Source organism: Echeneis naucrates, chromosome 7, assembly GCF_900963305.1.
Source record: "Echeneis naucrates chromosome 7, fEcheNa1.1, whole genome shotgun sequence".
Classification (NCBI taxonomy): domain Eukaryota; kingdom Metazoa; phylum Chordata; class Actinopteri; order Carangiformes; family Echeneidae; genus Echeneis; species Echeneis naucrates.
Genome location: NC_042517.1, coordinates 24,179,072 through 24,199,807, shown reverse-complemented (window position 1 = coordinate 24,199,807; position 20,736 = coordinate 24,179,072). Strand labels below are relative to the sequence as shown.

At 42.2% G+C, this 20,736-nt stretch overlaps 1 protein-coding gene across 1 annotated transcript in view; it reads left to right on the top strand.

Moving 5' to 3' along the window:
* Nucleotides 1-20,287, top strand: part of LOC115046754 (collagen alpha-1(XX) chain) — a 36,917-nt gene extending 16,630 nt beyond the window's left edge. The window contains exons 8-42 of the mRNA XM_029507335.1: nucleotides 219-338; nucleotides 477-641; nucleotides 785-943; nucleotides 1,092-1,264; nucleotides 2,350-2,479; nucleotides 3,127-3,272; nucleotides 4,681-4,810; nucleotides 5,062-5,201; nucleotides 5,810-5,936; nucleotides 6,075-6,214; nucleotides 6,321-6,453; nucleotides 7,373-7,518; nucleotides 7,674-7,803; nucleotides 8,834-8,950; nucleotides 9,054-9,200; nucleotides 10,188-10,244; nucleotides 12,013-12,051; nucleotides 12,164-12,302; nucleotides 12,983-13,125; nucleotides 13,450-13,559; nucleotides 14,133-14,291; nucleotides 14,374-14,451; nucleotides 14,983-15,069; nucleotides 15,421-15,474; nucleotides 15,594-15,689; nucleotides 15,790-15,843; nucleotides 15,934-15,987; nucleotides 16,075-16,128; nucleotides 16,977-17,048; nucleotides 17,134-17,169; nucleotides 17,258-17,324; nucleotides 18,120-18,308; nucleotides 18,404-18,481; nucleotides 18,673-18,834; nucleotides 19,482-20,287. Coding sequence (XP_029363195.1) covers nucleotides 219-338; nucleotides 477-641; nucleotides 785-943; nucleotides 1,092-1,264; nucleotides 2,350-2,479; nucleotides 3,127-3,272; nucleotides 4,681-4,810; nucleotides 5,062-5,201; nucleotides 5,810-5,936; nucleotides 6,075-6,214; nucleotides 6,321-6,453; nucleotides 7,373-7,518; nucleotides 7,674-7,803; nucleotides 8,834-8,950; nucleotides 9,054-9,200; nucleotides 10,188-10,244; nucleotides 12,013-12,051; nucleotides 12,164-12,302; nucleotides 12,983-13,125; nucleotides 13,450-13,559; nucleotides 14,133-14,291; nucleotides 14,374-14,451; nucleotides 14,983-15,069; nucleotides 15,421-15,474; nucleotides 15,594-15,689; nucleotides 15,790-15,843; nucleotides 15,934-15,987; nucleotides 16,075-16,128; nucleotides 16,977-17,048; nucleotides 17,134-17,169; nucleotides 17,258-17,324; nucleotides 18,120-18,308; nucleotides 18,404-18,481; nucleotides 18,673-18,834; nucleotides 19,482-19,510 — 3,860 coding nt within the window. The 3' untranslated portion in view covers nucleotides 19,511-20,287. The remainder of the gene's footprint in view (nucleotides 1-218; nucleotides 339-476; nucleotides 642-784; nucleotides 944-1,091; nucleotides 1,265-2,349; nucleotides 2,480-3,126; nucleotides 3,273-4,680; nucleotides 4,811-5,061; nucleotides 5,202-5,809; nucleotides 5,937-6,074; nucleotides 6,215-6,320; nucleotides 6,454-7,372; nucleotides 7,519-7,673; nucleotides 7,804-8,833; nucleotides 8,951-9,053; nucleotides 9,201-10,187; nucleotides 10,245-12,012; nucleotides 12,052-12,163; nucleotides 12,303-12,982; nucleotides 13,126-13,449; nucleotides 13,560-14,132; nucleotides 14,292-14,373; nucleotides 14,452-14,982; nucleotides 15,070-15,420; nucleotides 15,475-15,593; nucleotides 15,690-15,789; nucleotides 15,844-15,933; nucleotides 15,988-16,074; nucleotides 16,129-16,976; nucleotides 17,049-17,133; nucleotides 17,170-17,257; nucleotides 17,325-18,119; nucleotides 18,309-18,403; nucleotides 18,482-18,672; nucleotides 18,835-19,481) is intronic.
* Nucleotides 20,288-20,736: the final 449 nt, after the last annotated feature.

Below are 20,736 nucleotides of genomic sequence, written 5' to 3'. Positions count from 1 at the left end.
ACCCTCCTTACTGTGAGGCGACACTGCTGATCAATGACACAATCAAGATTTAGTCTAGACATAGAAATGGATGATTCTTGCTAATTTAGCCTTTACGCCATAGAAATAATGAAGGTTCCTTTTCATTATCACGTGGAATGTTTTAAAAATGTTCATACATAACTGATGCCAAAGCTTTTTGTTTTTTCTTTTTTATATCCAATCTCTTTTTGGCCTAGGTCTAACCCAGTACAGTGGGGACCCTCGCACAGAGTGGCACCTCAACAACTTCACCACCAAAGACCAGCTGCTGGAAGCAGTAAGGAATTTCAGATATAAGGGAGGAAACACATTTACAGGTAAACACACATAACACAGTATGGAGCCTATCTGACACTGTACTATCTGCAGTGATGGCTGGATAATGGGTGGGGGGGTAAACTAATGCATATTTGATCTTGTGTCCTTAATTGCGCAATTATGCATCAATCTCCTAGGCCAGGCGCTCCTCCACGTTATGGAGAAGAATATGAGGGCTGAGGTTGGAGCAAGGTCAGACACACCTTTTTTCCTGGTCTTGTTGACTGACGGGAAATCTCAGGATGATGCCATTGCTGCCGCGAACCGTCTGAAGAATGCTGGTGTGGAGATCATTGCAGTAGGTGAGGATGAGGTGGTGTAGACATTAAATACCTTAGCGGCACATTCATCCCCTGCATTTCTCTGCACCATATTGTGATTTCACAGCACCTGTAACCGTCTCAGTGTTGGGTGTTTGTATTGGAACTATCTTTGTGGTGTTCAGGTGTGAAGAACGCGGATGAAGCAGAGTTGAGACAAGTGGCATCGGAGCCAGTGGATCTCAATGTGTACAATGTCAATGACTTCCCTCTGCTCAGTAAACTGGTGGCACGACTGGTCCACATCCTGTGTGGGAGGATAGAGGACCGTGGCATCACTAAACGTAAACCAACCTTTTACTGCCTGTCTACTGACTGACATCTGTCTGTCAGTCTGCTTTTCATGAAATGCAAACCATGTTTTTGGTTTGGTTTTCAAAATGATCTCTCATCAAGTTATACGGTGTGACTACGTTGTTGCTGCCTCTTCAGGAATGGAGCCTGCACCCACAGCAGACCCAGCCTTGTCCTACCCCAGCCCTACCGATCTGCGCTTCTCTGACCTGGGCTCCAGAGAAGTGAGGCTCCACTGGACCAATCCTGCTAAGGCAGTCCAGCAGTACAGAGTGGTCTACCACAGCACAGAGGGCCAGAGACCACAGGAGGTCAGAAACATCCCGACTGATTAGACATGAGCACTGTTGTCGAAAGGAAGGACTAAAGAATGAAGATTTATTTCATTTCAATTTATTTTGTAACATACATTGAAAGTACAGTTTACAGTCATTACAAAGAAAAGCGTATTGTCAGACACCTCTCCGCACTAACCTGAGCATTAAAAAAACATACAGTCAAAGAGAAGTCAATTAATAAAAAAACATCACAAACAGATAACAATGAGTAAATAGTAAGCCAAACACATTAAGTGCTGCTGGTCAGTAGTCTAATGGCCTGGAGATCAAAACTGTACTAGGTGGTTGGTTGCCTTGATGCTCTGCAGCTTGTGTGCTGAGTACTTTTAGTCCTTCAAGTTGTTGTGTATCTTCTTGCTGTAGCAGGAAAGTGCAAATGTCAGACAACTGTGGCAGTGGTGATTCAAGTATTTTGGAAACAGCATTTGTTGTCCTTTTTCTAAGTTGTGCTACACAGACAGCATTTGAAGCATGGAAATTTGCTGGGGTTCCTATGGACATGTTGTTTTTCTTGAGACACCGTCGGAAAAATAGTCTGTGTTGCGCTTGTTATTTCAGTTCAGACAATGCTGAAGCTGCCAAAGAGGAAACCAGAAAAGCACATTCCTATCAGGATACAAAAATTCACCAGCCATTGTGTGTTTTTCTATGTGTCTCTGTGAGAGGCTATTTATGAGGACCAGCTAATTTATCATGGCTGGGTCACTTTCCAAATGTAAGTCCATGTAATGACCTTTGACTACAGAAAATTTATGGGATATAACATTGACATGTTGTGTCACAAGTTTTGCACAATTGCTACTCCACCCTTTCTATTGTTGAGTCAGCACCATGGCTGACATCTGGCAATTTGAAAGGAGGCTAATCAGTATAAACAAAAGTTTTTTTTGCATTGTCAACGAGCGGCTTTTGTTTTTAAATGACAAATAAAATATCGCTCAGTTTCAGCTGAAAGAAAAACAATTTAAAGACTTCCATTAATCATGGTTTCTGTTTTATGTTGGCACTTTTTAGATGTCTGGGTTTGAATCTGGGTTTTGTGTATGCTTCATCTCCAGGTGGTGTTGGCAGGTTCAGAGTCCTCAGTGCTGCTGGAAGGCCTATCCTCTCAGACACTGTACCACATGTCCATCTTCCCTGTGTATGAAAACAATGTTGGGCAGGCACTCAGAGGAACTGTGACGACAAGTAAGACCGACAGCACTGTTTAATGTCATATATCGAAGGATTTCTGTGTTCACAAATCACGTTTTTCTTTCTCAGTTTATCATTTGGAGGATTTCAGTCAACATTAAATCTAAAACTTTATTATTTGAGTATTTTTTCTGCTAACCTATTTAAGTGTCACAACTGATGTTAATATAACAGTGAAACTGGTGTTGGTTTACAGCAGCACATGAATGCCAAGAAAGAATTTACAAATTTGTAAGCTGTTATAAAAGACCCCTTTGTGAAGGTTAATTTATATTATGTTCATTCTATAAAAATTGCATTTTGCTGCTCACTTCAGTTTCTGAAAGATTGTTAAGCAGATACATAAATGATTAACTTATTGAATTACATTTAATCAGCCCTACTTTGCCGTATCAGATCAGATCAAATTGTGTAGAATAAAATCATATTGAATCAGATTGTATCATGATTGGGATGGCAAATTATATTGTGTTGCATCCGTAGTTGCTGTATCATTATTAGAAATTGTCTGATCGTTGGCAGTGCATTTATATTTGTATTGGCCACAGAGTAGAGTTGTGCATTCCTAATATATATGCTGCAGACACTTCTGACTTACTCTCCAGACAACACTAACTCTGCCCACTTCATTCCTCCCTCAGTGCCCCTCGCCATGCCTGCAAACCTGGAGGTGACTCCTTTCTCTTTCAGCACATTGCGAGTTAGCTGGGATGCGGCATCTGGAGCAACACAGTACATGATCCTGTACTCAGCCTTGAACCACGGAGAGCCTGAAGACGCCAAGGAGGTGAGAGCTGCCTGCACTTCTTAGTGCAGCAACGGCTGACTTGCAAGCTGCAACTCTATTGTTTACTAATTCTTTACTCAATATCCCAGGGAAGCATGTTGTAAATTACTGCAAAATAAACAAAAACAGACAAGTAAAAAAAATAAAAAAAAATCCCTAATATGGATAGACAAAAGAAAAACTGTCCATCCTTCTCCTCATCTTCCCCCAGTCCTCCCACAAGAGATAACAGCATGTTTAATTAATATTCCAACACTTATTTCTAGAAACTACCTAAAGCAGCTTGTAAATATAGATCAAAAAGTGTAGCAAAATCAAGACCCTTTCCTTCTTTAATTCTGTGTGAAACTAATTCTGGTGCCCAGTTGTCAGCAGGATGTCGTTAAACTATTTGTACTGTTTCAATGATTATATAAATGAAAAAAAAAAAAAAAATGTAAATGTATAAATGTAGGATTAAATTAATTTACAAGCCAGTCTTTAATACATTGCACACTTTTTCACTTATATTACACTTTCTAACCTTAATGTGCTGTCTTTTAAAACAAGTGCAAATGAAATAATCTTATGATGAAATGAGGCGTTATTATGGGGCTGGTTACTAAGGTAAATTAGGATATTGTATGAAGTTAAAATGTAGAGCTCATATGGTCTTAAACTTTTCATAAAATATGCAAGAAAATGGTCTATAAAGTCATTCTTGAGGCCTATTAATATTAATAATAATATTTCCTTGCAATGCCGCAATGCGAATAGAAATTTCAAACATATGCTTTTATTTCCATTTTACTTTTTGTAACGACTGGTTTATGAGGGTGCCCAATTTTCTTTCCTTAGTTTAAATTGATAAGAATGTATGTGAACATATTTATCGATCAACCATGACATTATGATCATCTGTTTAAGGCCAAAAAAATCTTTAAGGTCTGGACTCTTCCAAACATCTGAACCTGAGCTGTGGTATCTGGACCAAGATGATAGCAGCAGATCCTTTAAGTCCTGGGAGTTTTGAGTCTGACCCTGTGGTCCAGTGGTTTTCCTTCTTGGGACCACTTTTGGTAGACTAGGAACATGCCAGTGTGTTGCAGATGATCTGACTCCATCGTTCACATCACAGTTTGGTTCTCACACTGGACCATTTTTCTACCATTTTCTACTTCAACCACAATTTCAGGGTTAAATCTTCACCTGCTGCCTGATAGACCAAACTCACTCACAGGTGCCATGGCAACCATATAATCAATAATATTCATTTACCTGTGGTTATAATGTCATGGCTGGTTTGTGTATAAGTTTGAATATGTTTGGTTATTTATGCTGTCCAGTAGGAATGATATTGTTTATTTTTTGCTTTCTTTATTATTTATATGAATTCTGTGTAATAATTGATGAAACATCACCACTGCAGGAGAAGTTCAGTGCAGCTCAGACGGTGGTGGAGCTGAAGGGCTTACTGCCAGAAACGGACTACTCTGTGACGTTGTATGCTCTCTATGATGAGGATCCCAGTGACCCCGTCACTGCTGTCGCTGCCACGTGTAAGACTCACAATAACACAAATATTCTCACCCCTTATTTTATCCTATTCAACTTCTACTTTCACATTTTCATGTTTGTCCTCCTTTATCATTTTCTTCTTCCATCTTTTTCTTTTCTGCCAATGTTGTTTGTGTTTATGCTCGTTATTGATTTCCTTTTCTATTACAAAGGCTCAAGCTCAGTGTCGCTTCAGTGCTCTGACTGATAATATTTTTTTCTTCTTGTTGTCTCACCCTCTCCCCCTGTACAGTCCCCCTCCCGCCACCTTTAAGTGTTCACTTTCCGATGGTCACCCACAGTGGGCTAAGGGTTAGCTGGGTGCCCGGCGCTGTGGACGTCCCCGGCCACAGAATCACCTACAGCACCAACCACGGTAGTGATGTAAAGCAGGTAAACAAGAGATGACAAAACTTCAGCTGCAGTGCTGAGACCTTATTGCATGATTGCTTCAGTTTCCTATAGCATCAGCCACTTGTCATGAAGGAAGACACACATCTGTGCAGATTGGAGCATCCACAGAAATCCATAACAAATTATGTGTAAGAAGGAAAAAACTTCTTAAAGGAAGCTACTGTCACCAAGTGCTTGCTCTTTGAGGGAAATGTTGGGTCTCTTTAACAGCTCCATAAAGAGTTTGGTGTAAAAGCCAACATTTTGTTATAATTTGGCACTACATAAATAAATGTCATTTGATTTGATTTGATTTAATCCATGACAATACATAATAAGAAATCCATGCTCCTAATTAAACAGTAATAATCTATGTTATCTTTGAAGTCAACACAGGTTTCAGTTTTGTATCTGGACACATGCACTTTATATTTCCTTCATGTGTTAGATTTATAGATGCAGCCTGAGATTAACTTGTGAACATCCCTTTAAACCTAAACCCCAATGTGAACCTGTTGGCCATGTGATTAGAGCATTTGATTCTGTTTGAGTACTTATTAAGATGAATAAACTGCAGCCACAGTCACTGATGATTAACATCTTCTCAGGTGGAGGTAACAGGGCTCAACTCACTGCTGGTGCAGAACCTGTCCTCTTTGTCCAGATACCTGGTTTCAGTTCAGTCTAACTACCCACAAGGCCTTTCTGCAGCGCTCACCAGCAACATCACCACACGTAAGGACCTCGTCTTAGATTTCCTTTGAGGTGTGTGTGTGTGTGTGTGTGTGTGTGTCGGGAAGTGAACATTTTTTTTGTTGTTGTGACATTAAATGAAAGCCTTTGTCTTACCTTACAACCTTCCTGATCTCCCAGTGAAGGTGCCTTCACCATCAGACTTGCGGGTGACAAACTTTTCAGGAAGTGACATCACAGTGCGCTGGGAGGCAGCAGCAGATGATGTTGTGTCCTACCTCATCAAGTGGATCTCCCTCAGTGGGGGAGAACTCAGGCAGGTGAGGACGGATTAACAGGTGGTTGATGTTTACATCAACCATGGGTTGTTACAGTATGATGAACGTAACATGCAATTTCAAGTTTGTAAGCTTGTTGTGTGTTCAGTTGAGGGTGAGTGGTGAGAGCGAGGGGGCCATCTTGGAGGGGGTGGAGGACGACAAGGAATACCAGATTTCTCTTTCTGCACTTTATGGAGATGGAGCTCAGAGCGAAGCTGTGGCCATAAGATACAGCACCTGTGAGTCACACACATTCGTCTAGCATGAAATTCCCACACACTTACACACCGCACAACAATAACAGGAAGTGTGGACAAATATCACTCATGAATTCTAATTAGCATTGAGGATGATCATGCATTGATCATGTTTGTATCAAGCATCAGTATTGTAGGGCTGTGATGTGATAAAAATTGTTTATCTGATTTATCACAGTGTTGCTGCAGGTTAATAAAGACTTATCACCATTCCTAAACATGACCAGAAAATTCAAATTTTCTGTGTATATTGTTGGAAAGATAAATGACAGTAAGCTAATATTCAACATTTTTTTGCTTGCTTATGACAAATCCAAATGAAGTAAATACAGGATTGCTGGATTCCTGATTTTTTTTTGGTCATATTAGTAATGTAAAGCAGTTTTCACCAATGTGTCCTGATTGGCCATCAAAGAAAATGGCTTTATGAACTTGCCTTTTAGATTTATTTCAAATCAAAAGAGACATAATAGACCTGAGGGCAATGTGTACTTCAGAATTATACAAGCTGCTGATTACTTTTGACCTGTCTAATGAGATGTTTTGAGTCTCTTTTTAAGTAAGACCAACCATCAGAAGCGAATCATTTGTCGTTTACCTCCATGATGTAAGCACCGTCAGGAAACTGCAGGCGGCTAGACAGCATGTTACGGGTGCAACAAAGGGACAAAACAGCAGTATGCATGCAATGCGACTTAAAAAAAAAAAATGTATGTATTAATTGCGATCAATTAAAACTACATGATTAGGGTTTTTGGGTTTTTTTGTTTTTTTGTTTTTTTTTCCTCTGAGCTTGACATTATAGTAGGTGTCCATTAGCTGCATGCAGTGTTTCTGAAACTGCTGACCTCCTGGATTCCTCAAGTCTCACAATAAAGTTATTTGTATTTTATCCTTGCAGTGTCCGGTGGAGGCCCTTCCATTGTTACTGTTTCTGATGAGACTGCAGTCAGCATGGTGGTCAGCTGGGTGCCCCCTAACGCCCACGTCCTTCAGTACCGCGTGTCTTACACTGCATTGACTGGAGCTGAAGGCCAGGACAACACTGTAAGTGCCATCATCCTTCAGCTGCTTTGTTCTTCATCTTCTGTGCTTTGTCCTGCTGGACAATGAATCATTTTGTTGTTCGAGGTTCAGTGTATCCACAGACATACTCTTTTTTTTGGATGTTTCATTTTAAAAGTTGTGTTGGTTTCCTACAGGTGTTAGTCCCAGGGCCACAAAAGCAGGTTGTGTTAGAGTCTTTGGAGCCAGATACACGTTACAGCATCCTGGTCACCGCTGAGTACCGCAGCAGAGAAGGAGGCAGCAGTTCTGCCCAGGGCAAAACCAGTGAGTCACACACACTGAAAAGATGCATACAGTCTCATGCTAAGCGCGAACACGCTTTACACACTCACTCATTTATTTTCTACCGTTTATCCGTTTCTGGGTCACGGGGGATACTGGAGCCAATCCCAGCCAAGGTTCTAGGTAAAGGCGGAGTACACCCTGGACTGGTCACCAGTCTATCGTAGGAACAACACAAAGAGACAAACAGAGACAAACAAACATTCACACTCAGACTTACGGACAATTTAGAGTCACCAATCCGGTGAGACTGGTAAGATCTGGAGTGGAACCATCTGGAAAGAGTGCACACATTGCTTGATAGAGATGTGGCTGTGCTAAAAAAAAAAGCACGGTGATCACATGCTAATGTTATTCTAATCCCAACATAGCCTTTTGATGGGAATGCATGCAGTCGATACACAATAAGACACGTTAAACAGCCTCCATTGATTCACATGCTTGGTTTATCAGTTAAATTCCAAATACGATTTATTAATTTTGTCATTGTAACTGAAACAGAAGTGTCATGTATATGCCATTTCCAGCAGCAGCTTTAAATGTCTTCAGTATGTTTAATAACGTCAAAACTATTTTATTAAACACTGGTACTCCCAATCTAAATGCTGTTGAAGGACGTTATTCTCTTTGCTTGTTCATGTGCTCATCCTTTTTTCGATTCACGCCAACTTCTCCATCCATTTCTTATCTCCCTATTCAGTAGCTTCCCTTCCATCCATCCATCCATCCATGCATGCTTTATAGAGGGCAGGGGTCAAATAGAGACAAACAAACATTCACAGCTATGGCCAATTAAAAGTCACCATTTCATTTAATGTTGGGGAGAAGAAGCTGTAGAACCTGGAGGGAACCCACACAGGCAGATCCTGCAAACTTCACACAGAAAAGATCAAGACTCGAACACATAACCTTCTCATTTTGAGGCGACAGCTAACCATTGCACCACTATGCTACCTGAACAGCCTTTCATTTTGCTTTTCTGTCTGTCTCCCCACTTTCTCACTCTCTCCAGCCAGTCTGCGGGTGAGCAGTGTGAGTGTGGTCAGGTCTGACCACTCCAGCATCTGTGTGTCCTGGAGACCTGTGTCTGCTGTTGATGGCTATCGTATTGTTATTCAGTCTGTTAAAGGTAACCAATAGTGACATGCGTAGGAAGCAGCGGCCCCATGTGCTTAATACTGCGTTGATTCACCCACTGGTGTATGTGTGGCTGTGTTTGTGTCTGTGTGTAGGCAAGGACACAAAGGAGGAGACTGTGGACGAGTCTAGCAGCAGCCACTGCTTCACTGATCTGCAACCAGAGACTCTGTATCGTATCAGTGTGCACTCGCTGCTCGGCTCAGCAGAGGGCGCCGCTGTCTCTATCCTTCACCCTACAGGTTTGATCTGACGCAGACAGTAAAGGTCTTTGATATACATGTCTAAATGCATTCAGGCCTCCCTTTAAAACCAGACGTGCTTACACATACAAATTGCTGAGATGATGGTGCAGGTTTTGTCACAGAATTAAATTAGTTAACAGTAAAATCCTGCAACACTGACTTAAGACCTGGTTTTGTTGGTCAGTCACTTTTCACTGTCTCAAGATATCAATGTGCCAATAATGCACCTGAGCATGCAGCATTTTAAAACCACCACACCCAAGGTTGTGCTGATCAGCCATCTGTGTGGGAGTGGGTTCTGGACAGGAACATGACATCTGTGCCAATCTGAAACAAAGACAGAGCCCACTGTTTCTGATGTAAACATTAGTTTGTGTGTTCCTGTAAGGACTGCTGCTCCCACATCTTCATGAACTCCATCCCGCATCATTTCTATGAACTTCATACAGCATCATATGTTCCTGCCAGTGCCTGTATTGAATGTCTCCTTCCATGCTCTCATCTCTCCCTACTCTACCCAACTTTGCCCCCCTCCGTGCCTCCCTCACTCTCTCTCTCTCTTTCTCTCTCTCTCAACCCAAACAGTCGAGGCAGATGGCCGCCCCCCCTGAGCTGTTCTGCTCGAGGTTTCTGCCTCTTAAAGGAAGTTTTTCCTTGCCACTGTCGCCAAGTGCTTTCTCCTCGGGGGATCTGTTGGGTCTCTTTAAATAATTTTATAAAGAGTTTGGTCTAGACCTGCTCTATATGTAAAGTGCCTTGATGTAACTTTGTTATGATTTGGCGCTATACAAATAAATCTGATTTCATTTGATTCATGACAGCTGCTTTAGAGGACTTTCTAATTAAATGAGTAATTGACAAGTAATGGTACTAATAATATAAATAATAGATTTTCTAAAGAGCGAGATGGGGTTAGGATTTGTACAATAGAAGTTTGGACATTTTTATTTTTGGTTAAATGTATCTTCTTTTTGTTTCTTTCAGCCACAGCTCCAGCCAGAATTCCCATACATCCCCGGATGTATCCCATCCATAACGAAGGTGATTCATCACACTAATCTTCATCAAAGTGCCTTTGTTATGATTTGGAACTATATAAATAAATCTGATTTGATTTAATCATAATTGTTCAGAAGTACACCTCTTGGTGTTACTTGGACACATCATCAGTGATGAACCAGAGGTCATAGGGTGTTTCAGGTCTTAGATCATCAGACACCATACTTCAAGGAGCCCCCTCCGGATCCACAGCCATCTAGAGGCTTTTTCCATAGCCTTTGTGATGTTCTTGATGGCTCTTTTGCACAGCTGACCTTTTACTCCAAGGAGTTTGAGGGTTCGGTGTAATGACTGGCCAGCGAAACTCTGGCACCCCACCTCAACTGGTTCGCCATGTGCTTTCCAGCCATTGCTCCTGCACTCCATCACCAGCTCAGTGTATTTGGCCCTCTTGCGCTCATTAGCCTCCTCAATCCAGTCTTCTCACTGGACAATAAGCTCTACCAGAACCACTTGCTTTGTTGACCTTGATGTTAACACCATGTCTGGGCGGAGTGAAGTGGTTGAGATGTGTTTTGGGAACTTGAGCTGCCTTCCCAGGTCGACTTGGAGCTTCCAGTCCTGTGCAGTGGTCAGAAGCCCTACGGAGGAACTTGGCTGCTGTTGTGCCTTCTCCCCAGCTCTGACGAAGGTGATGGATTGCCCAGCATGTGCTGGTACTTGCTGCTGATGATCACCATGCTAACTGTGTCGGCCAGGGCCCTGAGAACTTGGTCATGACACCAGTGATACCACCCATCGCCCAATCCCTTCAGACAGCAACTGAGGATGTGTTCCAAGTTGCCTCTCTTCTGACACAGCTGTTATGTCGGAGTGTCTGCTAAGCCTCAGTGGTGCAGGTTGTTTGGATTTGGGAGAACTTCATACACGGCTTTGATGAGGAACTGGGTGTGCTGGGGTTCTAATCTCCAGAGCTCTGGCCAGGTGAATTTACGGTGTTCAATGTGCTCCCACCTTGTCCAGGCGCCTTGCTGGTATGCCGACCATCCTTTTCCAGTGGTCTCCCTTCGCCTCTGCTCTTATCTCATCCTGCACCATTTGACGTTCCTCCCTTACTCTGACTTTGTTGTAGCGGGGTTTGGTAAAACTACCAAGTCCTGCCCGTCCCACTGCCAAATTGCCAACCAAGATGCTGTGCTGTAGCCAAGCCTTTGCTCCATCGACAGTTTCCTGTGCCTTCCACTTCCTTCCAGTTTTCACCAGGATTCCCACTACAGAGGAGTAGCGGTACATCATCACCTCCGAGCACGCACAACCAAATTACTCTGACAAGCCACTGATGGGAAGCCTTGGCAGGACTACATGTTGGTACATCCAGGCTTTGAATTTTCCTGTGAGCTCCAACTTGTGTATTGCTGTGAGCCAGGATATCAAGTCGCTCTTGGTTTTTTGGAGTGCATCTGAATCCCTATCATCATCATAAATTGTAAAGAATCTGATCAGGACATTCATTCAGTCCAATATGAGCAGCAAAGCTAAGGAATATGCCAGTGCTGTGTTTCTTTTGTCCTCTACCGATAAACACCATTTTATCATGATCCTGGTGTTGAACTTTATGTTCCTTGTCAGTTGCATTAAATTAGCAAAGACCATTTGAATGCACACTTCTTTCGTGTATCATATCTCATAACATCTTTTTATTCTAAATGGTGTTGGTTGAATGGGTAATTTATAGTAATGTACCTGGAGACTCAGAACTCAAAACGCTGCCTGAATTTATTAATTTATTTTCCACCTCTTATGTTTTCAGTCTGCCCTGAAGTCACCATCAGGAACATCATTGTCAAAGGTGAGACATTGTGTCCTCACACATGACTACACTCTTTCTCATTTTAAAAAGCTAAATTACAAGGTTTTCTCATGCTGCTTAATTTTATTCCTTTTCCTGTTTGCGGTCTCAGGATTTGACATGATGGAGGCATTTGGTCTGACTCAAAGAGCTCACTCCTCCGTGGAGGGTGTGGCAGCTGAGCCATTTGTCTTCAACACTGTCCCTACCTACACCCTGTACAGAGATGTCCAGCTGACACAGAGCACCAGGTCAGATTTACTCTTATCTACACCCTGGACAGGTTGCCAGTCCATCACAGAGCCAACACATAGAGACCAACAACCACCGACAATTTAGAGTCACCAGTTAACCCAAACATGTCTTTGGATGGTGGGAGGAAGCCCACACAGGCACGGGGAGAACATGCAAACTCCACACAGAAAGGCCCTGGGCCCAGGAACAGCACCAACCATTATGCCTCCATGCTGTCCTGCTGGTTAAATTAAATTAACGCATTATCCATCCACCCATCCATCTTCTGCCACTTTTCCGTTTCTGGGTTGTGGGGCTGCTGGAGCCAATCCCAGGATACGTTCCAAACAAGGGGCAGGGTACACTCTGGACAGGTCAAATTAACAGTATTTATTTATTTCAAATCTAATTTGAGGTAGCACGATGGATGGTGGTTAACTTTGCCATTCCCTGCCAGCAAGAATGTTTAGCCTTTGATTCCTGGGCCTATGTCCTACCCTCCAGGTAGTCTGGCTTCTTCCAAAAGTCCAAGGACAGATAATAAATGAATGAATGTACAATTTGAAAGTCTGCATGTAAACTCATCTGATCCTCTTCAGCATAGCTGAAAGTGGCAGGCAAATGGCAGATGTAACAAGGCAGTGACTCTTCCTCGGTCCCTTCCCTTTGAGCTCACTTTTTCTCTCTCTCCTTCAAGGTTTATCCACCCTGCAGGTTTCTCTCCAGAGCACACCATAAGCATCGCCTTTCGCATGCTACAGGAGACTCCCAGGGAGCCCTTTGCCCTCTGGCAGCTCACTGACAATGACTTCCAGCCCAAGATGGGAGTGGTGCTGGACCGTGAGTAGCATTTGTGGTCCTGCCAGTGTCCTGCACAGTAACAAGCTTCCATTTCCTTCAGTTTGTGGGGAAGCCCAGAGATGGATGCACAGAGCTGCTTTTTTGATCTTTCATTTTTTTCAGTGGCTGTATATCCTTAGTGGGCTTCATGGGTTTTATTTCCAGCTGAACAATTGATGACATTAAGAGTGAGAAACTGTGTGAGAACCTCACTAGAGGCCAGATCCAACTGGTGTAAAGCAGAGAGATGGCTATCAAGAGCCCAGTGTTTAATGGGAGAAATAGAGGTTATGTCTGAATCTCTTTCTCTCTTACTTTACACAGCGACTGCAAAGCATTTGGTGTACTTCAGTCTGGACTACAGGGGAGAGGTGCAGGAGCTGACCTTTGACCAGCCACAGGTCCACAGACTTTTCTATGGCAGTTTTCACAAGGTGAGATTATCAATACATAGCTTGTTTTACCTTCACCTTCATTGTAAATATGATAAATATGGACAATATGTTTTTAGTCATCCTCTTAATTAACCTTTAGAGAAGAAAAATATCAGTGCAAGAAGAGCAAGGAGGATGATCAAAGATTAAAGAGATGTGAAGAAAGAGCACAGAAAGAAAAAAATTAAAGGAAGACTTAAAAAAGACCAAAAGTTACGTTTTAGAACCAGCGAAGAGTCTTTAATGGTCAATGGGCTCAATTCATAGACCTGAAGTTAACATAAAGCGTGACCATGGCAAAAAGGGTGGACAGAAAGAGGGCAAGAAGGCAGTAAGACAGGGGAATGAAGGTTATTTAGGCGCCAAAGCCCACCTGGAGGCCTCAACATGAAACCACATGGTTACACTCAATGATCCGGCAACGCCACACCCAGAGACACATAAGCAGTCACACACAAAGACAATAGAGAGGGGCACAATTCGGGAAACCAAGATCATGAAATGAAGTACAGGAACGTAATATAATCTTTAATACTGTTTTTTTTTTTTTCTTCAACATTTTTCATTTGGCAGGTCCACCTGTCAGTCAGCCAAGTGAGTGTGTCCCTGTCTGTGGATTGCCAGCATGTGGGGGAGAGACCTGCCCGTCCACTCGGCAACCTTCCAACTGATGGTTTTGAGATGCTGGGAAAACTGGTGAACACCCGAGGACCCAACAGTGGCTCTGCCCCGGTACGATTGTCCCATTCAGTCCGACACCTTTGGTCTGAAATCTTAATGGAACTCATGTCATTCTGCTCTTCATTGTGTTCAGTTCCAGCTTCAATCATTTGAGATTGTCTGTAACACCACGTGGGCTTACGAGGACACCTGCTGTGACCTGCCAGGACTGGTCAGTCTCTCACAATTTACATGTACCCTCATTGAACCGGCACTTAACATCGGTCTCAGGAGATCACAGCATACCCTAAACACAATGAGGACACGTGCTGATCACAAATATATCCTTGGCTGCATTGAAGGACATCACAGCCTGACTGGTCCCAGCACAGTTTTACTGAAAGCATCTTACAGTGTTTACCCCACACTGATTTATATACGGCAGCAATATTGTCAGATGGTTAAAATATTATTTAATCACTTCATCAAAGAGTTTCCTGTTGAAGGAGCAGCAAAAGCTGAAGTTAAGGAATGATCTGCTGTGTATGCGAACAGTAAAAAACACAATTTGGCTACTTAAAAATACCCACAGAAGAAAGCTAACATCAGACTACGCATCAGCTCTGCCTGACTGGAACAGCTGAGTTTACTAATACAGTAGTTCCACAGTTCACTGTGCCAGGTGTGAATATCTGTGATACACTATGCCTTTTTTGCCAAATTCTGTCTTTTTTGTCTGTCTGTTGTCTGTTGTGTGTGGCAGAGAGATGAGGAGAGCTGTCCCGCCCCAACATACACCTGCACCTGTTCCTCCGACATCCCTGGAGCTCCTGGCTCTCCCGGACCAATGGTACATCAAGGATCAACCAAAAATTTACATTACCTATTGTAGCCATGCCCCCTAATGTATACCCTGGTTAGTGGTCCATTTTCCTGTAATAATAATAATAAAAAAAAAAACTACATCATTTTGTATTGAACTAAATCAAGGGAGAAGTAGGGACATTTTCTCATAGACCTCAATGAAATCTGACTTCTAGCAACCAGTGAAGTCACCCTCTAACAGTCACAAGATAGAATGACGGTTTAATACTCTTCAGAAGTGACTTCATTTTTGAGCCCCAGGGTCCAGGTGCTCCTTCATACACTTTTATCTGTGGTCACCATTACACCCCATGTATAATTTTTTTTATTTTATCAGGGAAAACCAGGTCCTCGTGGAGTGAAAGGAGAGAAGGGGGAACAAGGTCAAAAGGTAAGAATATTCAGATGTTTTTGATTTTACATGCTTCAGCATTTGGACATTACTAATTTATTTCAGAATTATTTACAGCCAAAACGTATATATTCAATTTAGTTTACGTTTTATTTCAGGGGGAGGTGGGTCCCCCAGGCAAACCTGGATTTGAGGGACGCCTCGGACTCTTGGGTAGTGCCGGGCCCAGAGGCATAACGGTCCAGGGCAAAGTGGTGGGGAACTTGTTTTCTGAAATGCCTACCTTCAAACAGTATTAGTAACCGTAGTTCACATTGGGCTGCTCTGCTATAACTTTTCATATGTTCCTGCCAGGGTCCTCCAGGTGCTAGGGGTGAAAAAGGGGACCCTGGGAGACCTGGACTCCAGGTGTGTCGCAAAATTTCACATTTAGTACCAAAAACACACTTCCTCCCTCTGATGTTGCTTATTAGCCAATGCCTTTGTCTTATCCTGCAGGGTTTATCAGGACTTCCTGGTCCTAAAGGGGAAGAGGGCCCCCCAGGGCCCCAGGTGAGATGTTCTATTTGACCCCAGGCAATATAGAACAGTAAATGCCAGAAGCTCTTCATCTGTTCTCTTCTTGTCATGTGTCTTCAGGGCATCAGAGGGCTCGAGGGCAGCATTGGAGCACCTGGCATCAATGGACCCAGGGTAAGATTAAGCTTCACCTTTACAACCATCTTGGCCTGATTGTTCAATGTCGATCCGGTTGACAAGTTCTCCTCTGGCACCACCATCAGGTCAAGAATGATTTTTCTATGCTGACAGTTTTTTATGAGTCAGATGTAGATCAAGTTCTTTTATTGGCACAGAAAAGGAAACACTTCATGTCAATAACTACTGCTACTGTTTAAAAATGTGTAACTAGTTTTTTTCACAATGCCTTTAAACTGTATTTAACTGATGTGCAACTAATCTATTTCTGACATAATAACTGAAAGTCGTATATTGTCATATTGTGGCCTTATGTGTTGACATAATGTGTTCATTGTGAAGGATTATAGCTCTATTTAACAGTGTTTGGGAGGAGACAGCTCTATGTAAAAATCATCATACATATAATGGATGATCAGTCCAGAGTGAACCCTGCTCTGGATGTTTTGTGCATCTTTGTTCAGAAATTTGTGCATTAGTTGGCCTATTTGTTTTGGGTGATGAAAAATTTTATTAGGCACTTCCATACAAAATCTTGTGTGAGCTGTTTTCGTTGAAGTTTACAAAAGTTGTACCTTCTGTCTTTAAAGTCTTAAACACACACAAAGTCTGGATATAATAATTTGACTCTGACTTTTTGGTTTCTAAAACCGAATACAGTTCTATCAGATAGACATTTTAGTGGTACTGACCAGCACTGTAGGTCAAACAATGGGATGCAGTGAGATATTCTGGAGATGAAACCAAAATGAGAGGATGCAGATTTCACTTATACCGGTCTCACTGTCGGCCTGACTCCCTGTCCTCTCCTGTTACACCCATCCATCTGTGTGTTTGTTGTACAGGGGTTCCAAGGAATGCCAGGACACCCAGGGCCAATAGGGGAAAGGGGCCCATCGGGACCTGTAGGGCCCACGGTACGACCAACGGGACACACGGCGGCATCAGCTGTCTCCTCATGTGATGATTTATAAATGGGCTCATGTGTCTCTCACTTCACAGGGTCTGCCAGGTAGCAAAGGGGAACGAGGCGAGAAGGTGGATGATAATTTTATAAAAGCACAGAGATCATCAGACAATGATTGTAACTGGAGCCACAGCTGGTGAATCTGCTCATGTTTTACAGGGTGAACCTCAGTCTATGGCCGTGATCTACCAACTGGTTACACAAGCCTGTGAACACCTGGTGCACAGTAAGTAACACGGAGCACCACGACATACATGGTCCCTGGATATATATATATATATAAATATATATAAACTTAACACAAAAAGTAAGGAAATTTGTGTTTTGCTGTACCAATGTTTCTTGGCAATAAATATTATATTGTTGCAAAGCCTGTTTTCCCTTTTAAATTGAGCCACATTTGTACATGCATTTGTGGGATGAGCAGCAGAGATGAGTATGCGAGTTGTGAAAAATGTGCCAAACAGCCTACGGTGCCTAAGTGCTGACAAGGTGAGGGACATCCCTCGTTATATGGAACTGGGCCTTCACTGTGGAGGTGCTAGTAGGGCTCACTCCAAGTAATGTTGAGGCTTGGTTTTGCTTGAAGTTGGCCTATAGCAGGGGCCCTATGCAGATCAGTCAAACGTGGCATGCAGACTCTTCGACACCTACTAACCACTGCAGCAGGTCCCATGCTCACAGGTGATTGGCACCTGATTGGCAGCACCTGGGGGTACCAGAAGGTCAAAACAAAAGTCAACAGCAACAGCAGAATAAGCAGATGGGCACTGGCAGAGAACAAATTTCTTATGGTCACAACCCACACACTAAGCTCTGCTGCTCATCCCACAAATGCAGGTTCCTTTCAAATGTGGCACCATTTAAAAGGGAAATAAACAGGTTTTTCAACAGTATAAGATTTATTGCCAAGAAGCACTGTTACAACAAAGAAATAATCTAGCAAACATAAATGTCCTTACTTTTTTGTGTGAAGTTTATATCAAACTCCTGGTTCAAAAACCTTAACTTGTTTTTCCAGAGGAGGTATTGAAGCTCGACATGTTCATAAATGAGATCAATCGCAAGCCGGTTCCTATTGAGGAGCCAGTGGGGCCCCCTGGGGAACCTGGTATACCAGGACCCAAGGGCCCACCAGGTGCAAGGGGTAATGTGGGTAATACTGGCCCAAGGGGGAGGCCTGGCAGACCTGGATATCCAGGAGAGCAGGGTAAGAGTCCATGTACATAAATGATCATTATGCTACTTATTGTTATAATAATATGTGCTTTTCACTTTTCTGATCATTGTCGTCCTTGTCTGCAGGACAGAGAGGACTGCCAGGGCAGAAGGGAGAGGCAGGGAACAACATCCAGGGCCCCACAGGGGTAAAAGGATTTGCAGGTACCTCCTCATACATGAATAATTTCATATCAGTGCTGGAGTGTTACAGTTTACTGAGGCTCTAAAAGTGTGGACACTTGGAAGTGAAAAGTACTACTAATAATGTCTGAACTGACATAATCTATTAACCTTTCAGGAAACAGCTCTGCACTGATGTTTGCCTCTGATGCTCGTGTGTTGTCAATCTGTAGGTCCTCCAGGTGAGTCCAAGCTGGGGGTCTCAGGTTCCAGAGGTGATGATGGAAAACCAGGACCCCCAGGGATCCTTGGACCTCCTGGACAGCCAGGGGAGATTGGACCCCCAGGTGTCTGTGACAACAGTGGAGGCTGCCAGAGAGTTCCCCAGCAAACAGGTTGGTTGCTGGTAAAATTAGCATGGAAGTTGAGGAATATTAAACAACATGGACTAAAACATATGGCAGAGTTCAAGATTAGTGAAGTATTTCCTGAAGTCTTCCGCAGTAGCAAGAAAAAGTTTGTTCTTTGTAAAAGGATTATATTTTTATAAAATTTCAGAAGTTATGTAAAGTTTCTATAAAAGCAGATTACAGTTGATTTAGTTCAGTTCCTATTTGAAATGACGGTCCATTTTAGAGAAACAAAGACCAAAAAATGGGATTGATTTGGTGAAAGGCTACTGTGTGATCAACAGACTGTACCACCCAATCAGGACACAGTGCAGAGCAGAGCTCCTCCAAATATGGGTTTTTATGGTTTCACTCACAAAGTGGAGGCTTCAAAACAACTGCTCACAAACTAAAGTGTTTTCTTTACCTCACAGACAGTCAGCTAATAATTTCGGGTATGTTTGGGTAGACCAATAGGCTGAAAAATACAACACTGTATAATGGATATTTTACTGTCTAAGAAAAACTTTTATCGTTACAAATCCAGCAGACACAGCTACATTTACATTCATTGGACCTGTCTTTGTGTCTTCCTAATGAAACTGAGTTCAGCAATTTTATTATGTTTTTGTGTGTGTGCTTTCCTCATCTAGAAGACCCTTATTATGGCTACCAGCCCTGAATGGATATGAAGAAGTAGGCGGTGATGGTGGAGTGCCTAAGAGCTGTATGAAATGACTGTGGTTCCTTTGAGCTGAGCACCACACAGGACATGAAGCTGAACATAGCACTGCTGAGGAAGTTCAGAATGTTGAACTTTCAACTGACTGATGCAGAAGCTTGATCATATGTAAGAAAGAGGAAATGATACAGGAAGGATCTTGTATTCTTTGACTTCAACAAAACAGCTTAGAAAGAAATAAAGGATAAGGAGGAGGCTCTCTAATATAGAAACAAATTCTCCCACTGGGATCAAGAAAGTTCCGTCTTATATGCCATTATTCGCACTGAACCCCCTTTTACTTTGTTTATGTATTCATGCACTGTATCAATGCCAATGTAGTTTAGCCAACTGTGTTATATTCTACCTATTTCATCTGCCATTGTAACCTTAACTGCCTCAGTGATAATGAAAACACATAATCCATGGTGTAAAAGCTTTTTTTGTTCCATGGTAGAAATGATACTGTGAGAATGTCTGTTGTCATATGTATGATATGTAGTTTGTATATGGTTTATTATATTTACCATTATTCCTGTTATATTTTATCCTGTATGTATTCATATTGGAAAATTAAGTTTACATTTTATGATGAAATTGTTGGGTTTGGGTGATTTGCGTGTGTGTGTTTGACAAGGAGTGTGTGTGTGTGTGTATGTGTGTGTTTGACAAGAATTAAAAGAAGCAGTATCAGAAATTAGGAATTTGATTTGTTAATAAAGTTCCATTAGTATGTGTCTCATAAAGTAGAGATTTTATTCCATAAAAAAATGACTGTCCTGAATTCAGGGACAGTATAGGTCTTAATACTTTTATTTTTGAGGAAAACTATCCATAAAACATTTGGGATAATTATTGATAATGGTAAGTTGCCGGAACCATGTTGAGGAAAGTGTTTCCACTGGCATCTATTTTGAAGAGCACCCCGGAGGTTCCAGTCTGTAGGCAAACGTTCTGTGACGTTAGTTTTGTGACGCCCTCCATTTCTGGTTTTATTAACAATTGTGCTTTATTTTTCAAAATAAAGTGAAGGATACCGCTCACGGCCAGGGCAGCCCAAACCTTTAGTGGAATAACTCTATGTTTTTTTTTTTCTTTGCTAGTACAGTGAGGTATTAGTTTTGTCACGTTTTAGATGTTTGCATGTTTAACGTTTCGATGACTTCCTGAAATTTAACACAAAATTC